The following is a 16279-nucleotide window of genomic DNA, read 5'->3' as shown; positions in this document are numbered from 1 at the left end:
CAGGATGATGTACGTTAAATATAGACCTATATGCCTCTAATCTCTCAAGATACAGAATTCATATTAGAAAAATCCAAGTGTGTAAGTTTGAGGCTTTTAGAAACATGAGAAGGCCAATTTAATTTAAAATTTAAATTAAATTTAAAAATCTAATTTAAAAATTTAAATTAAATTTAAATTTAAAAATTTAAAATCTTATGTTATCATCATGGCAGAAAATGCAAAGATCTGTCTGTGTAGAGCATTTTGTCTTTTCTGGACTAATGCTGCAGTATAGGTACATCAGCCAGGAAAAATGATGCCATTTTTATTGTCTTTTCTACAGGTATTGAACTGGCTGGGCTTTTAACCATCATTACTTCTACCTGTAAACATATGAAGGGGAAGGTAACTTCTATAAGTCGTTGATACAATTCTTACTGCTCTTCATAAATTCCCTCAGATCGGGGATTACTTCTGCTTTGCAGAAATTATCTGCAGGGGGCCCTGCATAATTTGTAACAATCTCTGGCAAAACCTCAGAAGAAAGATATGCTTTTGACTTAGCCGGATGTCAGAGGCTGCGGCAGGACCCAGGGAAAAGGCTCCCCAGGTGGCATGAGACTCTGGGAGTGACCATCCCAACCGAGGGACGGCCTCTTGGAACTTCCTTCTCCTGAGGAGTGTGACACAGTTAAAAAGGAAAAAACAAAAAAGAGCCACAAGCAACACAGTTGCCAATGAAATAGGAGAGGGATTGCTTTCAAAAGCACGTGGGGCTGTCACTGGACACTCTGAGCTCATCCACGGGACAGGAGCGCAAGGCCATGGAGTAGAACCTCAGCGTGGGTCTAAGAAGAGACAGAAATGGCCCAAGAAGTCAGCCTGAAATCCCTCCGGGAATCAGAACGCGAGGTGATCCTCCGGGTCCTGTACCGGGACCGGGAGGTTCAAAACATCGAGGAGGAAAGGATACGGTATGCTGTCATTTAGTGGGTGGGATTCTTTAGTTCTTTTTTGGCTTTTTCTGCTTGGAGGCTGCTTCTACCTGGCGTATTGCTGCTTGCTTCCTGCGCAGCTTCTTGTCTGACAAGAGTCGGACTGAAGGGCTGTAGGGGGAGGTGACCTTTGCTGTGTCACTAAGCTTCGGGGATGGTAAGGGAAAGAATGCCTTTTGTTTTTCCTTTAAAATAATGCCTTTTTTTGTGATAAGTTTGCTGTCTGTCTGCTTGTCCATTTGCCTACTTGGCAGGAATAATTCAAGGGAAACTTTCAGGCTTCTCATACGCCCTTCAAGGGAAAGACCTCCGGCTAAGGGTTTTCCTAAATTATTTTTGGTGGTAACCGAAGGCACAAAAAAAGCAGCTTAGAAACAGCAAATCTGCTGGAATCCATTCCTGTCCTTTTCTTTGCTCTCTTTTGCTTCCCAGCCGGCTTTGAGGGAAGGGGAGGGGGCATGAAGCCTGAACCTGCCCAGCCTGCTCTCCGACTGATCTGTCAACAGAGAACCTCTTTCCTCTTTCTGAGCTCCAAGGGCTGTTGGACATTAGTTTAACACTTAACAAAGCAGGGTTGGGCTATGAAAACGGTGTGCGTGGTTAGCTGTCAAGATCCATCTTTAATATGGTGATGCTTTGTTTATCGATCGATGTTTATGGAGAGTGTGAGGTCTAGAGAATAAGTAAATGGAATAGGCTTTTTGGTTTTGCTTTGTTTTTAATGGCAGAACTCCTTCAGAGTCTGCCAAGAAAAGTAAACGTATAAAATAAAACTTTGGACCACCAAATGTCTGAGGAAGGAGCAAAAATTTCTGGTTAACTAGAAAGTACAATGTTCTTTTTCTACCCTCACGTTATCCCAAAGCTCTCTAAGTGTACTTATACTTTCTTCCACTAAAAAAATACACTGAACAAAATGGATTTTTCTTTGATGATTCAAGATCTTTCGGTGATTTAGAAGCATCATTTTTAATATCAACAAAGTAACATGGATACTGTGGTAAAAGGTTTTGTTCCAAAGGGTACTGATTCTAGAGCAAATCCTGAAAGTTGGATGTAAGCTTGTTTCTTGGGGTTAGCTTCTCTCTTCTAAAGGTAAGTAACAGTAGGGCTTCCCTGGTGGCGCAGTGGTTAAGAATCTGCCTGCCAATGCAGGGGACATGGGTTCAAGCCCTGATCTGGGAAGATCCCACATGCCGCGGAGCAACTAAGCCCGTGCGCCACAACTACTGAGCCTGCGCTCTAGAGCCTGCGCTCTAGAGCCTGTGCTCCGCAACAAGAGAAGCCACCGCAATGAGAAGCCACTGCAATGAGAAGCCACCGCAATGAGAAGCCCGCGCACCGCAACGAAGAGTGGCCCCCACTCACCGCAACTAAAGAAAGCCCATGCACAGCAATGAAGATCCAACGCAGCCAAAAATAAACAAATAAATTTTTTAAAAAAGAAAGAAAAGACATGAGAGCGAGCATTAAAAAAAAAGTAAGTAACAGTAAATCAACTATACTCCGATAAAAATTTTAAAAATAATAATAAAAGTAAGTAACAGACATTTCATAAAAGAGTATTCTGGCTAATGATACCTTTTGGGGTCCAATGTAATATCCCTTTGCACTAGGGCTATTGTCCTGGGGAAATAGGGACTGAAAGTAACTGATCACCCACAAAAAACAGTAGCAAAAGCATAGCATCAAGGGAGCTCAGCTCGGTGCTCTGTGATGGCCTAGATGCGGGGGAAAGGCAGGGAGGGAGGTCCAAGAGGGAGGGGATATAGGTACACATATAGCTGATTCACTTCATTGTACAGCAGAAACTAACACAATATTGTAAAGGAATTTTACTCCAATAAAAAAAATTTTTTTAAATTATTCCATTAAAAAAAAGCATAGCATCAGTTAAATAACTTTATTGGGGAACTTATGACAATAGCAGGTGTGTATACTGTATATTTATAGATCATTCCCTGCCTTGCATTTTAGAATTGATGCCATTTTCTGCATTTTTCCTCTTCTTTCACTGTTCTCGCTTGCTATTATAATGCCCTTTGGGCACAGAGGGGTGAACCTAGAGCAAAATCAGCAGCTAACCCCTCTGTGCCAGCCATAGTGTTTATGCTTTGCCATTTAATCCTCACAGCAACCCTGGGAGGTAAGGCTTGCACAGCGGAGAAAACCTCTGAGTCTCTGCTCCGAGACGTCGCAAGAGATCCTGGTTCACACAGCCGTGTTGGAACCCGGGGGTGCTGGACGCCAAAGCCCCTTCTTTCTCGCCGTGGGCGGTGCTGTTGGGGCCCTTGCCACGTAGGAATTTGGCTGGCATCTGTCCTTCCACTCAATCGCTTCTTATCATTTAACTCTCTGGGCCACAGGAAACTGAAGACACACTTGCAGCATCTCAGGTGGAAAGGCTCGAAGAGCGGGAGCCAGGAGTACCAGCAGAAGTCCTGTGCCCGCTGCCAGCAGGCCCTGGGGCTCCTGCTGAACCGGGGGGCCGTGTGCCGGGGCTGCAGCCACCGCGTGTGCGCCAAGTGCCGAGTGGTCCTGAGGGCGACCCGCGCCTGGAAGTGCACCATTTGCTTCGAGGACAGGTGAGGATGGGGGGCGGGTGAGGATGGGGGAGGGTGAGGATGGGGGGGCGGGGGAGGATGGGGGAGGGGGAGGATGGGGGGAGGGGGAGGATGGGCCAGGGAGCCTCAGAGATCGTCCAGGACAAACTGTTGATAAAGACAGCTGTCACTCCTCAAACTTAATCGGGAAATGTTTGCAGAGTGCTTAATATGGAGCTGCCTTTCTAGAAGCGGAAGTTATTGTAATTCAAAAATGCGTTTTGTTATATGAAAAAAGTTTTGTTTTGTTCTTTTTTTAATTTACAAAAGTTTGTTTGTAATGGCTGAGGATCAGTTAACGTAGGAGTTGAGATGCCTTTCAATTTCTTAACTGGTTCATTTTGTTAGTTTTCTTAGAGCTTAATTTACCTCTTTGAGGAAAACTGGAGTGAATTGTAACATAGAGAATATTAGAGTGTCCTGTGCAGCTTTATTAAGGCCTTTTTGAAGGAGGCAAGCTGACCTGTATTGGATGCTCTACTAAAGAAATGGGTATGCTTTCTATTAGTGATAGCGTGAATCTACATTTATTCTAATCTTTTGATGTTGTGAGGTTTTAAAATATTTTAAACATGGAATTGGCATTTTTGAATGACCAGTTTTGAAAATGATAAAGAACATCTGTGGCTTGATCTCACACTGTTCGAAGCACGAACGGGCTGGTCGTCGATTCCTTGGAAACACGGGGAGTGTTTCTGCCTCTTGTGGGGTAGCGTGCACAAGGACATCACAGAACTTACGAGAGGTAGATATGTTCGTCTGGTGTGACTCTAGGAGAGGAATCAGAGACTGAGATTTGAAAACAGCTTGTAAATGTTGCTGTAGATGCGTGAGTGCCCCGGGGTCTAAGACTGTGAGAGGTGCTGACACAGTGTGGGCGCAGCAGCTGGGTTTTCTCTCCCCCTAAATCGGGAGGATTGTGTCTATGGGCATCCTGATACTAATCTCCTTAAATTTCCCATCCCTTTGCAAGGCTTAATGTATTTAACCCTTCATTCGAAAGCAGGTTGTTCAACCAGATTTCCTTGTTCCTAAGCTCCCCCTCTCTGAAGCAGCACCGCCAGGTCACTCCCACATGGTCAGAGTTATCTCCACACATCTCATGTTTCCTCAGTTTGTGAAGCCAACGCCCTGCAGGCTTTTCTCAGCTTGACAGGGAAAGACCAAGATTTACTGTGAGCCACCTGGCCGCACTTGTGCTCACGCAGGTCTGGGCTCTTGAGAGAGGAGGAAAGGTCCTAAGATCTCCACTCAACCATATATATTTGGTTGATAAACACTAATGATAAACACTGTGTCGTAAGGTATTAAATTCTTCAGCACTTTTTCCTCATCTAGTGGTTAACTATAAGCCACAGGGTTATAGGACAGGGGCTGAGGCAACCTCCCAGGAAGCTGGCCCTGCTGAAATCTCTGCCCTGGAGGGCACCATGCCCGGGGCATTGTTACTTTACTGCTCTAAGCTCATGAAGCGTGATTTCTGAAACCCCAGCTTCCTTATGTTGAAATAAGGATGTTTTTCAAAATATCTAAGATGATTGCGTTGCTCTGAGTGAACTGACACAGGAAATCGTTTGGGGAGAGAGCTAAGTAATTTATAACCCAACTCCCCCCCTCCCTGCCTACTTTCTTCGAAGCTCTCTGCTCTTTCGCTCTAGTTTTGTCCACGCTGGGCTGCCGTCCAATCTTGGGGCCAAACCAAAGAAAAGGCTTGGTAAAACTTGAGGGTAGTCGATAGTCACAACTGAACTGGGACCTGGACAGGTTTTTGACCCTATCATTTTCCTCTCCCTGCTTCTTCCTCAGCCTAAGACTCATTCTTCAAGAAGTGGATTTGCCGTGGGAACAGGAGAGAAAATAGGTTTTAAAATCAAGAAAGAAGACGCTCTAGGGTAGCAATTTTAAAAAAGCAAAACCAGTGTACAGATTGCTGCAGTCAGTGCCAAAGTCCTGTGACCAGTGCTGGCCTTGGGCTTGTGTTGAGGGTCCAGGAGACACCTGAGGTTTCTGCCTTCTGGGCAGTTTTTCTGCTGAGGACCCCAGGAGCTCAGAGGAGGGAGAGGCGAGGGAGGGCTGAGCTGGCTCAAGGTGACTTCTCAGAGCACCCAGGTGGGAGCATTTCTGGAAGCGGGTCGGGATTAGAGAGGGAGACAGACATTGTCAGGGAGAGGGAACATCGTGGGGATGAGTGTGGACCACTCACCACATGGGAGGCTGTGTTAAGCATTTCTTGACACCAAATGTTTTATTTAGATCTTCAAACAATCTTACGTGACAGCTACCACCATTATCCCAATTTTATAGGTGAAGAAACGGAGGCTTAGAGACACAAGGGAGCCCAAGGCCGTGCGGTCAGTAAGACTAGAACCAGGTCTCCCGAGTCCCATCTCTTCTCTTTGTTTTAAATTTAAATCACTGTGAGTGATCCAAAATTATTTTTAATGGTAAAAATGAACACATACAATCAAGTAGAATATTACAAAACCATTAACAATGTGATGTGGTGCTGTTAACACAGAGATGCATACCAGCTGTTGTGAGTTTCAAGAGCAGCTTATAAAACCTTGTGGTACACTTTTCTTTCATTTTAAAAAAGATACATAGGCAAAATTATCTGGAAGAATATATATCAAAGAAATGATTCTCTTTCTCTCTCTTTTTAAATTTCTAAGGTCCTTGTTGTTTTACCTCTTTTATATATAGTAGTATATATCTGTTAATCCCAAACTCCTAATTTATCCCATCCCTTCTTGATCTCCTCCCTCTCCTGCCTTCTGGGAGACTCGCCCAGAGGGACGGGGTCTTAAAAGCCACTCGTATTTTTGGACTGGAGGCTGTAGGAAATGGGGTGTGAGCACACACATTTTGCCAGAAGAAAGCCAGGTGAAAGTCTGCCTGCATTCTGCAGCACAGACTCAGGAGGGGAAGATGAAGGTGAATGAAGCAGGTGAAAGTCTTTTCAGTGAACGAGGCGTGAGGGGATGAGGCTGGCGGCAATAGAGATGGGGAATGTGAGGGACAGTTCAACAAAAGGGTGATGGAACTTGGTCATAGGGGATGAAAGAGGGAAAAGTGAAAAAAAGTTCTGAGGACTAGCAAAACTGATAGCTCTTCATGCTTAACTGGAAGAACAAAAGGAAATAGAGAGTAAAAGAGAAGCAACAGAGAGAACTAGGTAAACAAAGACAAGTTGGAAAGGACTTAGAAGGGAAGGTTGGTTGAAAGTTGCTTCCAGTGATGGGGGCCGTGTGTTATCCTTAGCAGGAGCCATCAGAAGACGGGTGATTTGGGAGAAGGAAAGAAGAGAGAGTCAGGTTCCTAGAATTTGGAAAATGTAATCTTTCAAATTTCAGACTGATACTCCCAGTATTTTCATAATCCCATGTTTCGATAAAATACCGAATCACCACTTTATACCCACGAGGCAAATAACTAATGTATGAGAATGGAATAATTCCAACTCATTATTGTAAATCCTTCTGCCCAAGTGAGTAAAAGGTATAACTCTATAAAAGATTGAAAAGAAATTGAACGCCAGGTATGGTTTAACAGAGTTGGCCAAGGAAGGATTTTGGCTTGGTGCCAAGGTTAAAATGACATTTTTCTACTGCTTCTCTTTGTTTCAAAACTTGATTTCTTCTTTTTTCTAATCTGATTTTTAGCATTGTCGATAGGAACTATGTTAATTCGTTTCACATGAAAAAGTACATAGACAAGTTAAATATACTGAGTAAAATATTACACATAGCTGTACATTTATAAATTTTCAAGAGGTTAGCCACTAAAATTAATTTCACAGAGAAAAAGCCTTTTGTTCTTTGAAATACAGTTTTTTCTTCTTAGTTCTGATTTGGAGATAGCATCTGTTTTAGTTCTCACAAGAAAGCTTGGCTGTTTCACATGGTATAGGTACACTGCTTTCTGTGGGAACAGGATAGATGATAATTACGTAAAGGATCATGATATTCTTTTTATCCATTGGCCAAATGAGAGTAAGGATTACTTAACAGCCTTTGAAGCCTTATGTTACCAAACATATAGTTAAAAAGTGGAAATTTGTGGGATACTTTTTGAAAAAGTTTATTTTTGAAAAGCTTATTTTGTGCTTACTGAAGGGAATGTTTTCACAGTAGTTTGAGTGTCATTTTTATTGTTGTTGAAGTTGAAATTTCTTCTGTGGTCAGCACTTGATTAGTCACGGCAGGTCTTGCTTTTAAAGCCTTTTTGAGATGAGTAAGCTTTCCATACCCTTGAGTTCATACTCGAAGTGGTCACTCAGTTCAGCTGAAACTTTTCACCCTGCAGGAAGGTCAGTGCCAGGAGGCCATTTTCCCAGTCTGGCACTCAGCGTGGTGGTGAAGTGCTGCCGTGGTTAAAACTCTGGGCTGAAATGTAGGCGAGAGTTAAGGATACTGGGCACGTAGGGATACCAGACAGGCTTGTACGTCCTTTCCAGTGTTCACAGGAATTTCTACAATAACAAACCCATGTCCATAGATCAGACCAAGAGTGCATTCTAGTACCAAACACAAGTCATGGGTGGATTTACCGATTTTAGATGATTCCACTGCTGCACTGTTTCATGAATGCAGATATCTTTGAGACCATGATTTCCCAATTTGCAGGTCCTTTATTTTGATTCATTTTCAGTGAACTGCAGTGTCTCTTCAAAGATTTTTCTTCCCAGAAGAGCATGTGGGTGGCATGTGTCCTAAGCCATTGCCTATCTGAGGATGCCTTCGGTAGCCTTTTCTCATGAGTAAGGACTTCACTGGCTTTTAAATCTCAAGTCCCAACTTTTCATCTCAAAGTTCAGTTAATGTGTTATCGTTGTCTTTTGGAATTTAATGTGACAGAGACATTGGAGACTAGCTTTATTTTTATTTCTTTATTGATCGTCTGGATTTTATGTACTAGAAGCATATTGGTTTTTTGCTGTATCCTTGTAATTAAAAACAGTTTCCAGTACATGCCTGGGTCTGAGTCTCTCCACATTGATTTTTATGGAATAAGGAAAGTTCCTTTGAGCTGCCTGTCTCTTGGATTTGCTTGTTTTGTTTTTTTAAAAATTACCTTTTACTGTGGCAAAATACACATAACCTAAAATTCAGCATCTTAGCCATTGCAAGTGTGCAGTTTAGTGGCATTAAATACATTTGAAACCATGGGTAATCGTTAGTCAAATCCATTTCACCGGCCTTCACTCATCAAGGTCATCTACAAGACTTGCCTGCCCTCCGTTATTGTTCTAAACAGTGAGATGTTTGCCGGAGTTGTTTTCCAGGTACTTGGAGTCAGCTGCGTCTAGTTTGAGCTGAACTGGTTTAGACTGGCCCAACCCTCCAACTGGGCATGCGCGAGCGTCCAGGCCGTGACCTTTTGACGTCACAGGGCAGAAAACTCCATCCTCAGGTCGTGCTGAGCTCCTGCGTCTTCCCACGTGCAGAGACCTGTAGCCTATTTACTGCTCAGAAGGGCTAGGACCCACCTTTCTCCAATCACCTTTCCCCACGCTCCCCACGCTCAGACCGCCCTGCTTCTTTATCCTTCATCCCATAAATACCTCGAGCCCCTTGCTTTTCAGGAGGTGGATCTGAGGTCTGTTCGCTGTCTCTGCGCTGTTTGCTGCCAACCTCAGCGTCCCAGCGTTTCGGCTTGCTGCGCGACGGGCAAACCAACTCGGCTAGGTAACACGTTCGCGTTATTATGGGACCATCAGCCCCATCCGTTTCCAGGCTTTTTCATCTTGCAAAACTGAAACTCTGTACCCGTTAAACATTTCTCCCTATTTCTCCCTCCGCCCAAGCCCCTGCAGCCCCCATCCTACTTTCTGTCTCTGTGAATTTGGCTACTCTAGGTCCCTCACATAGGTGGAATCATACAGTGTTTGTCTTTTGGTGACTGGCTTATTTCACTGAGTAGACTGTTCTCCAGGTTCGGTCGTGCTGTAGCGTATTGCAGAATCCCTTCCTTTTTAAGGCTGCGTCCCATTCCTTAGCGTGTACGTATCACATTTTGTTGGTCCATTTCATCTGCTGGCGGGTGCTTGGGTTGCTTCTACCCTTTGGCTCTGTGTGAATAATGCTGCTGTGAACATGGGTGTACAAACATCTCTTTGAGACCCTGCTTTCAGTTCTTTCAGGTATGTACCCAGAAGTGGAATTGCTGGGTCACATAGTATTTCTATGTTTAATTTTTTCAGATCCGCCATGCTGTTTCCCACAGCAGCTGTGCCATTTTACATTCTCACCAACAGTGCACAAGGGGCATGGGGGTTCCAGTTTCTTCACATCCTTGTCAACACTTGTTATTTTCTGTTTTTTTTTTTTTTTTAATGGTAGCCGCTAATGGGTGTGAGGTGGGAGTTTGCTTATTTTTTGACTCAGTAACATTTTCTTCAGTCCGGTCTAATTATTCTGATTATTCTTCAATGCCACTTGCCCAGGCTTCTTCGGGAATAACTTAGGTTGGCCTTGTTCTGTATCCTACATTTGTATTATTTTCTCCTTCAATATTTAATGTCTTTTTCTCTCATGTTCTGCGAAAGCATCACTGATTCAACTTTCCAGACTCTCCATTCTACTTTTTCCTGTTGGTAAAACAGCTTGTTCTGCGTTTGCATTGTTTGTTTTGTAAATCTTCCTTTATTCTAGTCTGTCGTCTGGTCACTTCAGCCTGGCTTTTCCTTATGTCTTTGTTTCCTTTTCATGGAGGCGGTTTTTAAATGCTTTTGAAGATAACTGCCTTCAGAAACTTTCCCTGGTTCCCGCAGTGATGCACCTTGAGTAGCCGTTCCTGGTCTGCAGGGCTCTGTTTCTCCTGCCCGTGGCCTTTTGTCAAGGCTCTGCGTTGTCTTCAGACATCCAGGTTCAGGGTTTGCCAACAGAGTACACGCTCCTTGTCTCTGTGGTCTCGTGACCTGTCGGTGGTGGTGGAGTCCCTTCTTTGATCTATGGGGAAGACAGGGTGATGCACAAGGTCTAACTCGATTTCTGTTTGAGACTTTAACAGGTGCAGCTCTGTGCAGCTGCAGTAGAATTGTTATTTCTTTCATTGACTAATTATCTGATGTAACAAACCAGGAATCACAAACTCATGGCCAACAGGCTGCAGACAGCCCACAGGCCTTGTTTTGTTGGCCTGCTCTATGTCTAATGTTTATCATTGTAACGCCCTAAAACGGGGCATGGGTTCTGCAGCTCAGGACAGTGCCCACCCCTCTCTCTTGTTTCATCCCTTAGCCACGCCCTTCGTTTAGAGTGTCTGCTTGGTGCCTGCGTTTGTGATCCCTGCCCCTACACATTTAGAGGGCGTGGTGCACATCATGCCTCGGTACCACCAGGGCTCCACCTATGTCGGTCCCACCTTATCCCTTCAGTTCTCAGGGTGCTCCCTGCAGGGGTGGGGCTATTCATTCATCAACCCACCCGTAGTCACCAGCCCCACCGTGTCCCTCTGTTGTGCTCGTGGCTGTGGATACAGCACTGAATATGACGCGCGGGGGACCTGCCTTTTCTCTGCGGTTAAGTAGAGTTATTCATGTTTTGCAAGAAGTGATGGTAGCTGCTTGGTTAAAATCGTTTCTTTATCTTCATCTTGATTCTGACTCCTGGTTACCTAGGATTTAATCACAATGATCAGTCTTTTTTCCCGTAAGAACATTGGAATCAGATCAACTGAGCTAGTTGATGGAGGGAAAAAAACCTCATTATTTTGTTTTGTAACTGAAAACCGCCTTAGGTATAAGATTATTTGAAGTAAAAATTTTTTTCAACTGTATGGGTGCATAGGACCACTTTAGCTGGGAATTACCAAGTGGTTGGACAAGCCAGTACAAAGAAATTAGGTTGATCTTAGTTTTACAATATCTGGCTGCTGCTTTTGGTGTTTTTATAGCTTGTTTGTCTGATAAGCCACCAAGGCTTTTCTTGAGGCTTCCTTGCCATCAGGGCACTGGTTAGAGCACAAATCTGCCTGGGAGATGTGTGTCTTTAAGGCATTCAAAGAATCCTGGCATGCAGATGAATTTTCTACCTCTTGTTCATTGAATGGTAGAAATACATTAAGCAATTCTAGGGACATCATGCTGGCTCTTCTTGGAACATAAAGCATGGATGTGACGGCTTACCCACCTGCAGATGCTAGTAATTTGAATGCAAAGTAAAAGTGCATTCCAGCAGGCCTCTTTGGCTCACTGCTTGTGATAGTAATGAGGTCAGACTATTGAATATCTTTCTATTAGGGTCCTCCATTCATCGTATTATTGAACGTTTGAGTGCTAGAATTTGCAAAGTGCTTTTCAACAGTTATTTCTCTTTTGCTAATGAAATGACAGCATTAGCAGAGTTCAAGGCTATGAAAATGGATGCTGGAACCTCCAGCAGTTTATTAAGAGCTGTCGATGTACCGTGTGCTTGGCGTTTCTAGTTAAAGTGATCCTCATGCGGAGTTCATGGAAAGTCAGACATGGAACTCTAGATCTCTTGCTCTCTTCACCATCCTTGGATTTTGCTTTCTGAGATGGATTTATCAATTGATCGAAAAAGTTTTAAAGAAGCAAGTCATGATTCTGCGGGAGAATTTTAAAACCATTAAAATGTTCCAAGAAGTTTTCATAGCCAAATTCTGAGTGAGTCATCGCTGAGGGGGGGAGAGAATGTTTCCTTTGGTTACTGTGAGTCATGCTACCCTGTGTTGGCCCTAACGAGGACAGAGACACTGCAAGATCTGCTCACCTTTGTCTTAGAGCCATAAATGGTCCTTCTTATAACACTTGGGATTTGTGTGGACTGGGAACCCTTATGAAAACCATTAGGGAATAAATGCTTATGAAACAGCTGATTCTGCAGAAGAGTTTATGGAGATCCAGCTCCAATCTAGTTCTCAAAGGAAACAGCCTCAAATGCAAGAAGTACTTGTCATCGTATGGTTTAGGCCTGTGGTACTTTTATCCTTCCATTCTTTAGTCACAGATAAGCCCAAGAGACCTGTGGGTTTGTGTTCAAATCTGTCCCTGCCAAGGAAGCTCCTGCTTGAATTTCGCAAGTAATCCGTTGGGATTCAGTTAGATGATTAGATGGTAACGTTAGATGGCTAGCACTAGGAGATACTAATATTCTACTTTATCTGCTTCTTGTATAGGTTCTGAAACCAGGGCTAGAGGAGGACTTTGTAATAAAATGTTGTAAAATGTAATAAAAAAATGTTTATTCAGGCGTCTCCACCTTCCTCTTCTCCGTCCCCTTAGCTGTTCTTCCTTTTTCGTGATTGTGCATCTACGGGTGTGATTACTTCTCAGTGGTGGCCTGTGTCTGGCTAGATCAGCTGACTGTAAATTCATGGTTTGATTTGCCACTGAATTCTTAGTTCTGATCTCTCTCAGGTCCAGTCTGAGGCCATGCCCCGCCCCCAGCACCTGTCTCATATGTAAATGCTTTTGGTCACAGGTAATGGGCTGGAGAGTGTGAGAGAGTAGATGAGCTGGAAGGGTCACCACCCCCAGGAAAATAAACATCAGGAAGTGATGTTTGTTTATCAGATGGAGGCCTCCTTGTTTCCACATTTGATTTTCCTCTCCTACTCTCCCCTTAGACTGTCCCGCTGTATAAGGATGGACGAAGCGTCCTCAGAAATAGAGCAGTTGTGGGTATGGCAATTCAAAGGAGCGTGAATGCACCCCCCGCCCCCCGTTCATCTCTGCGAACTTTCCCTGGGTTTTGATCCTCTGCTTGTCTTCAAGTACCAGAGGGGAAAACTTCCGTTGAGATGCTGAGTTCTCCTTCACGTGTTTTGTGTCGATTTAGTAGATTAGATATCTGAGTTTCTGATTTTACGGAAGAAAAGTTTCCCCTGTCTCTCTAGTGATATATCACAGTTGCATGTTTTATATATCTTTGGCTCTGAATGATAGTGACTGATTATCAAAATTCTGTTGCCAAAATTCATAAACGCTCTGCATATGTTTTCCTTGTTCTGGTCACTAAGCATTGGGAATAATCATTTGCATACTAATCAGAGAATATAATAGTTGTTAACAAGATGAAGGGGAGGGAGTTGGTTGATGTCTTCTGACAACTACTAAGGCTCCATAGAGAAAGATAGGATACTTAAAAAAAAAAAAAAAAAAAAAAAATGTAGATTGGCATATATTTGTGAATTTACTGCATTTGTAAGCATTAACTTAAAATCCATTTGAGATCATGTGTAGCCTGAAGGAACCTAATGGAGAATGTATTTCAGTAAGTACTTATAGAAGAGAATTTGACTGAAGTTTTCATTTTTCTTAAATTTGCATGACCTAGGAATTGACAAGTTTTACGGCACATTATTTTAATGGTGTGAATAATTTATAGTATCTGTGTGTTTAACTTTTTATGTCCTGAAAGGCTATTGACAGTTTTACCTTTCTGAGGCTCTTTGAGGTTGAGGGTGGTTTGTTTAGAAATTTGGAAACTTGGAAACTATCAAGAGTAAAACAGGCTTTGGGACTTCAGTTTCAACCAGTGACCGTACAAAGTGCTCCCGTGCTGCTGGGCCTGTGAGTAGGATGGGAGGGGATGTAGAGATGCCCAGGGAGCCGCTGTCAGACCGGCTTCCCAACGAGAGGTCACGTCCCCTGTCTCTCAAGTGGTCCCCAAATCTCCAGTGAAGCCCTTTGATCCCATATCCCAGATTTCAGGTGCTGCCAGGAAACTTCTCAGGTGAATCTGCTCTGTTGGCTCTTGGTAAATGTTGTAGTTAGCTCAAACTAACCTCAGCCTAACCTAAGGATGATCTCTTTCTTAGCTAAATAGACAGCACTGAATTTCTTTGTTGATTTTCCTTCATGCCATTGCTCCCCACCATAAACATGATAAATTGATCATTTTGGTGGCAACTTTGTTTCTCCTTGTATATTATTGTGTTACATTACATTGACATGCAGGGTAAAATGTACCCAAGTAGAAACTCTAGCTTTGCTGCTTTTTAAAAAATCTTATCTTTCTTTTTATTTTACTTATTTTTATTTGTTATTGAGGTATAGTTGATTTACAATGTTGTATTCATTTTAGGTGTACAGCAAAGTGATTCAGTATATATATGTGTGTGTGTGTATATATATATATGTATATATATATATATAATGTATTCTTATATATATTCTTTTTCAGATTTGCAGCTTTGCTGCTTTCTAGTCAGATCACTTAATCTCTATGGGAAATCTGTATAGTTAGGGATTTGGGCCAGAAATTTGAACTCTGAGGTCCTTTGCCGGACTAATGTTTTGATGTTATCTCGCTACCTTGTATGAGCCAAATATGGCACCACCCACATCTCTCTCTGAGGCTTCCTTTCTGCTTGCTTTTCAGAAACGTGAAAATAAAAACTGGAGAATGGTTCTTTGAGGAACGAGCCAAGAAATTTCCAACTGAAGGTAAATGCTCTCAAAATGTTTACTAAAGTAAAATGACATATTCCCAGTTTAAAAATATTTGGTATTAAGATTTTGAATATGAAAAACTTAACGAGGCGTGGTATATGGGCTTCTATCCGGTCAGCCCTCTTGTTCCTTTTGTCTAAACTTTCCTCCCTCTGCCCCTCAGCTCATGCGGTTTACCACCTTCGCTTGTGGGGCTTCCCTCTGTACCCGCACTTACCCCAACCCTAACCCTGCTGAAATCCACCTGTTTTCCATGAAGTTTCCCTGACTTCTGCTTCTGGGGGTGATGTCTCCCTCTTCTGAAACACCAGTTTGTAAATACATCTCTTCCATAATTGTTGAAATGCCTCATATTATATCATTATTTGTGCCCTTCTCTTTCTCTCCACAAGCAGAAACTGTGCTTTTAAAATCTTATTAGCTCCTTACAGCCCCAAACCTTCACCAAAATGATTGAATGAATAACTGAAGACCACAGTGAGTGAATTGCGTTAGAACTTAGCAGATATTGGTGACTATGAAGTGAGCACACGCGATTATGTGAGTGGAGGTGTGTATTTGGTCTGTGTACCCCGGATGTCTTATAAAGTACTTGCAAAGTTGACATAATGGTGTGATTAGTAACTGGGACTCAAGGCCGTGGAGAAAACGGGTCATGCTTTGGTTACAGAAGTGTCACGGCACAGCATGTGAGCTGTGCAGATAAGAGGATGACTTATCAGGCAAAGGTGCACACACGTGTCACACACGTGTCATCAGAACAGAGCGGAGGCAGCACACTCAGTACACCCCATCTGTCCACGGTGGTAACACGGGTGGCACCCGTCTCTGTGATGTGTCACCGTGGAGACTGAACACAGGGGAGCCTGGAGTGACCTAGCGGGGATGTGGGTGGCTGGAAACACTTTTTTTTCTGGTGGGAGGGAATAGTAACAGTTTGAGGTGGAGAAATAAGCTATTTAGCCTCAACCAAAGTGTGTGTTGGCACGTAAAGGAAGCCATTCGTCTGGGTGTTGACAATCAGCTTTCATAAAAGCACTGTGCACCGAGATTTAGTCGGCGGTAAATTCTCCCCTGGATTACATTCCTGACTCTTCTTACTCAAGAAAAAGTAATGATTCTGCCAAGTTTATTAGAAATCTGGAGGAATATATAATACTGTTGGGAGTGCTCAAGCCAAAAAAAAAAAAAATGCAGCGTGTGTGATTTTTATCTAGACCTGTGTTTCTCAATCCTTTTTTCACTAGTGTCCTCTCTCTCGTTCCCAAACAGCCTTGTTA

General features: G+C 43.1%; 1 protein-coding gene across 2 annotated transcripts in view; it reads left to right on the top strand.

The window, feature by feature from the left end:
• Positions 1 to 329: 329 nt before the first annotated feature.
• SYTL3 (synaptotagmin like 3) overlaps positions 330 to 16279 on the top strand; it is an 82231-nt gene continuing 66281 nt past the window's right edge. For both annotated transcript variants that reach the window (XM_036872031.1, XM_036872030.1), the window contains exons 1-3: positions 330 to 956; positions 3344 to 3562; positions 14929 to 14993. In XM_036872031.1, the coding sequence (XP_036727926.1) occupies positions 847 to 956; positions 3344 to 3562; positions 14929 to 14993 (394 nt within the window). In that variant the 5' untranslated portion in view covers positions 330 to 846. The remainder of the gene's footprint in view (positions 957 to 3343; positions 3563 to 14928; positions 14994 to 16279) is intronic.

Source organism: Balaenoptera musculus, chromosome 12 (genome assembly GCF_009873245.2).
Source record: "Balaenoptera musculus isolate JJ_BM4_2016_0621 chromosome 12, mBalMus1.pri.v3, whole genome shotgun sequence".
NCBI classification, from domain to species: domain Eukaryota; kingdom Metazoa; phylum Chordata; class Mammalia; order Artiodactyla; family Balaenopteridae; genus Balaenoptera; species Balaenoptera musculus.
This window is presented reverse-complemented; position numbering and strand designations above follow the sequence as displayed.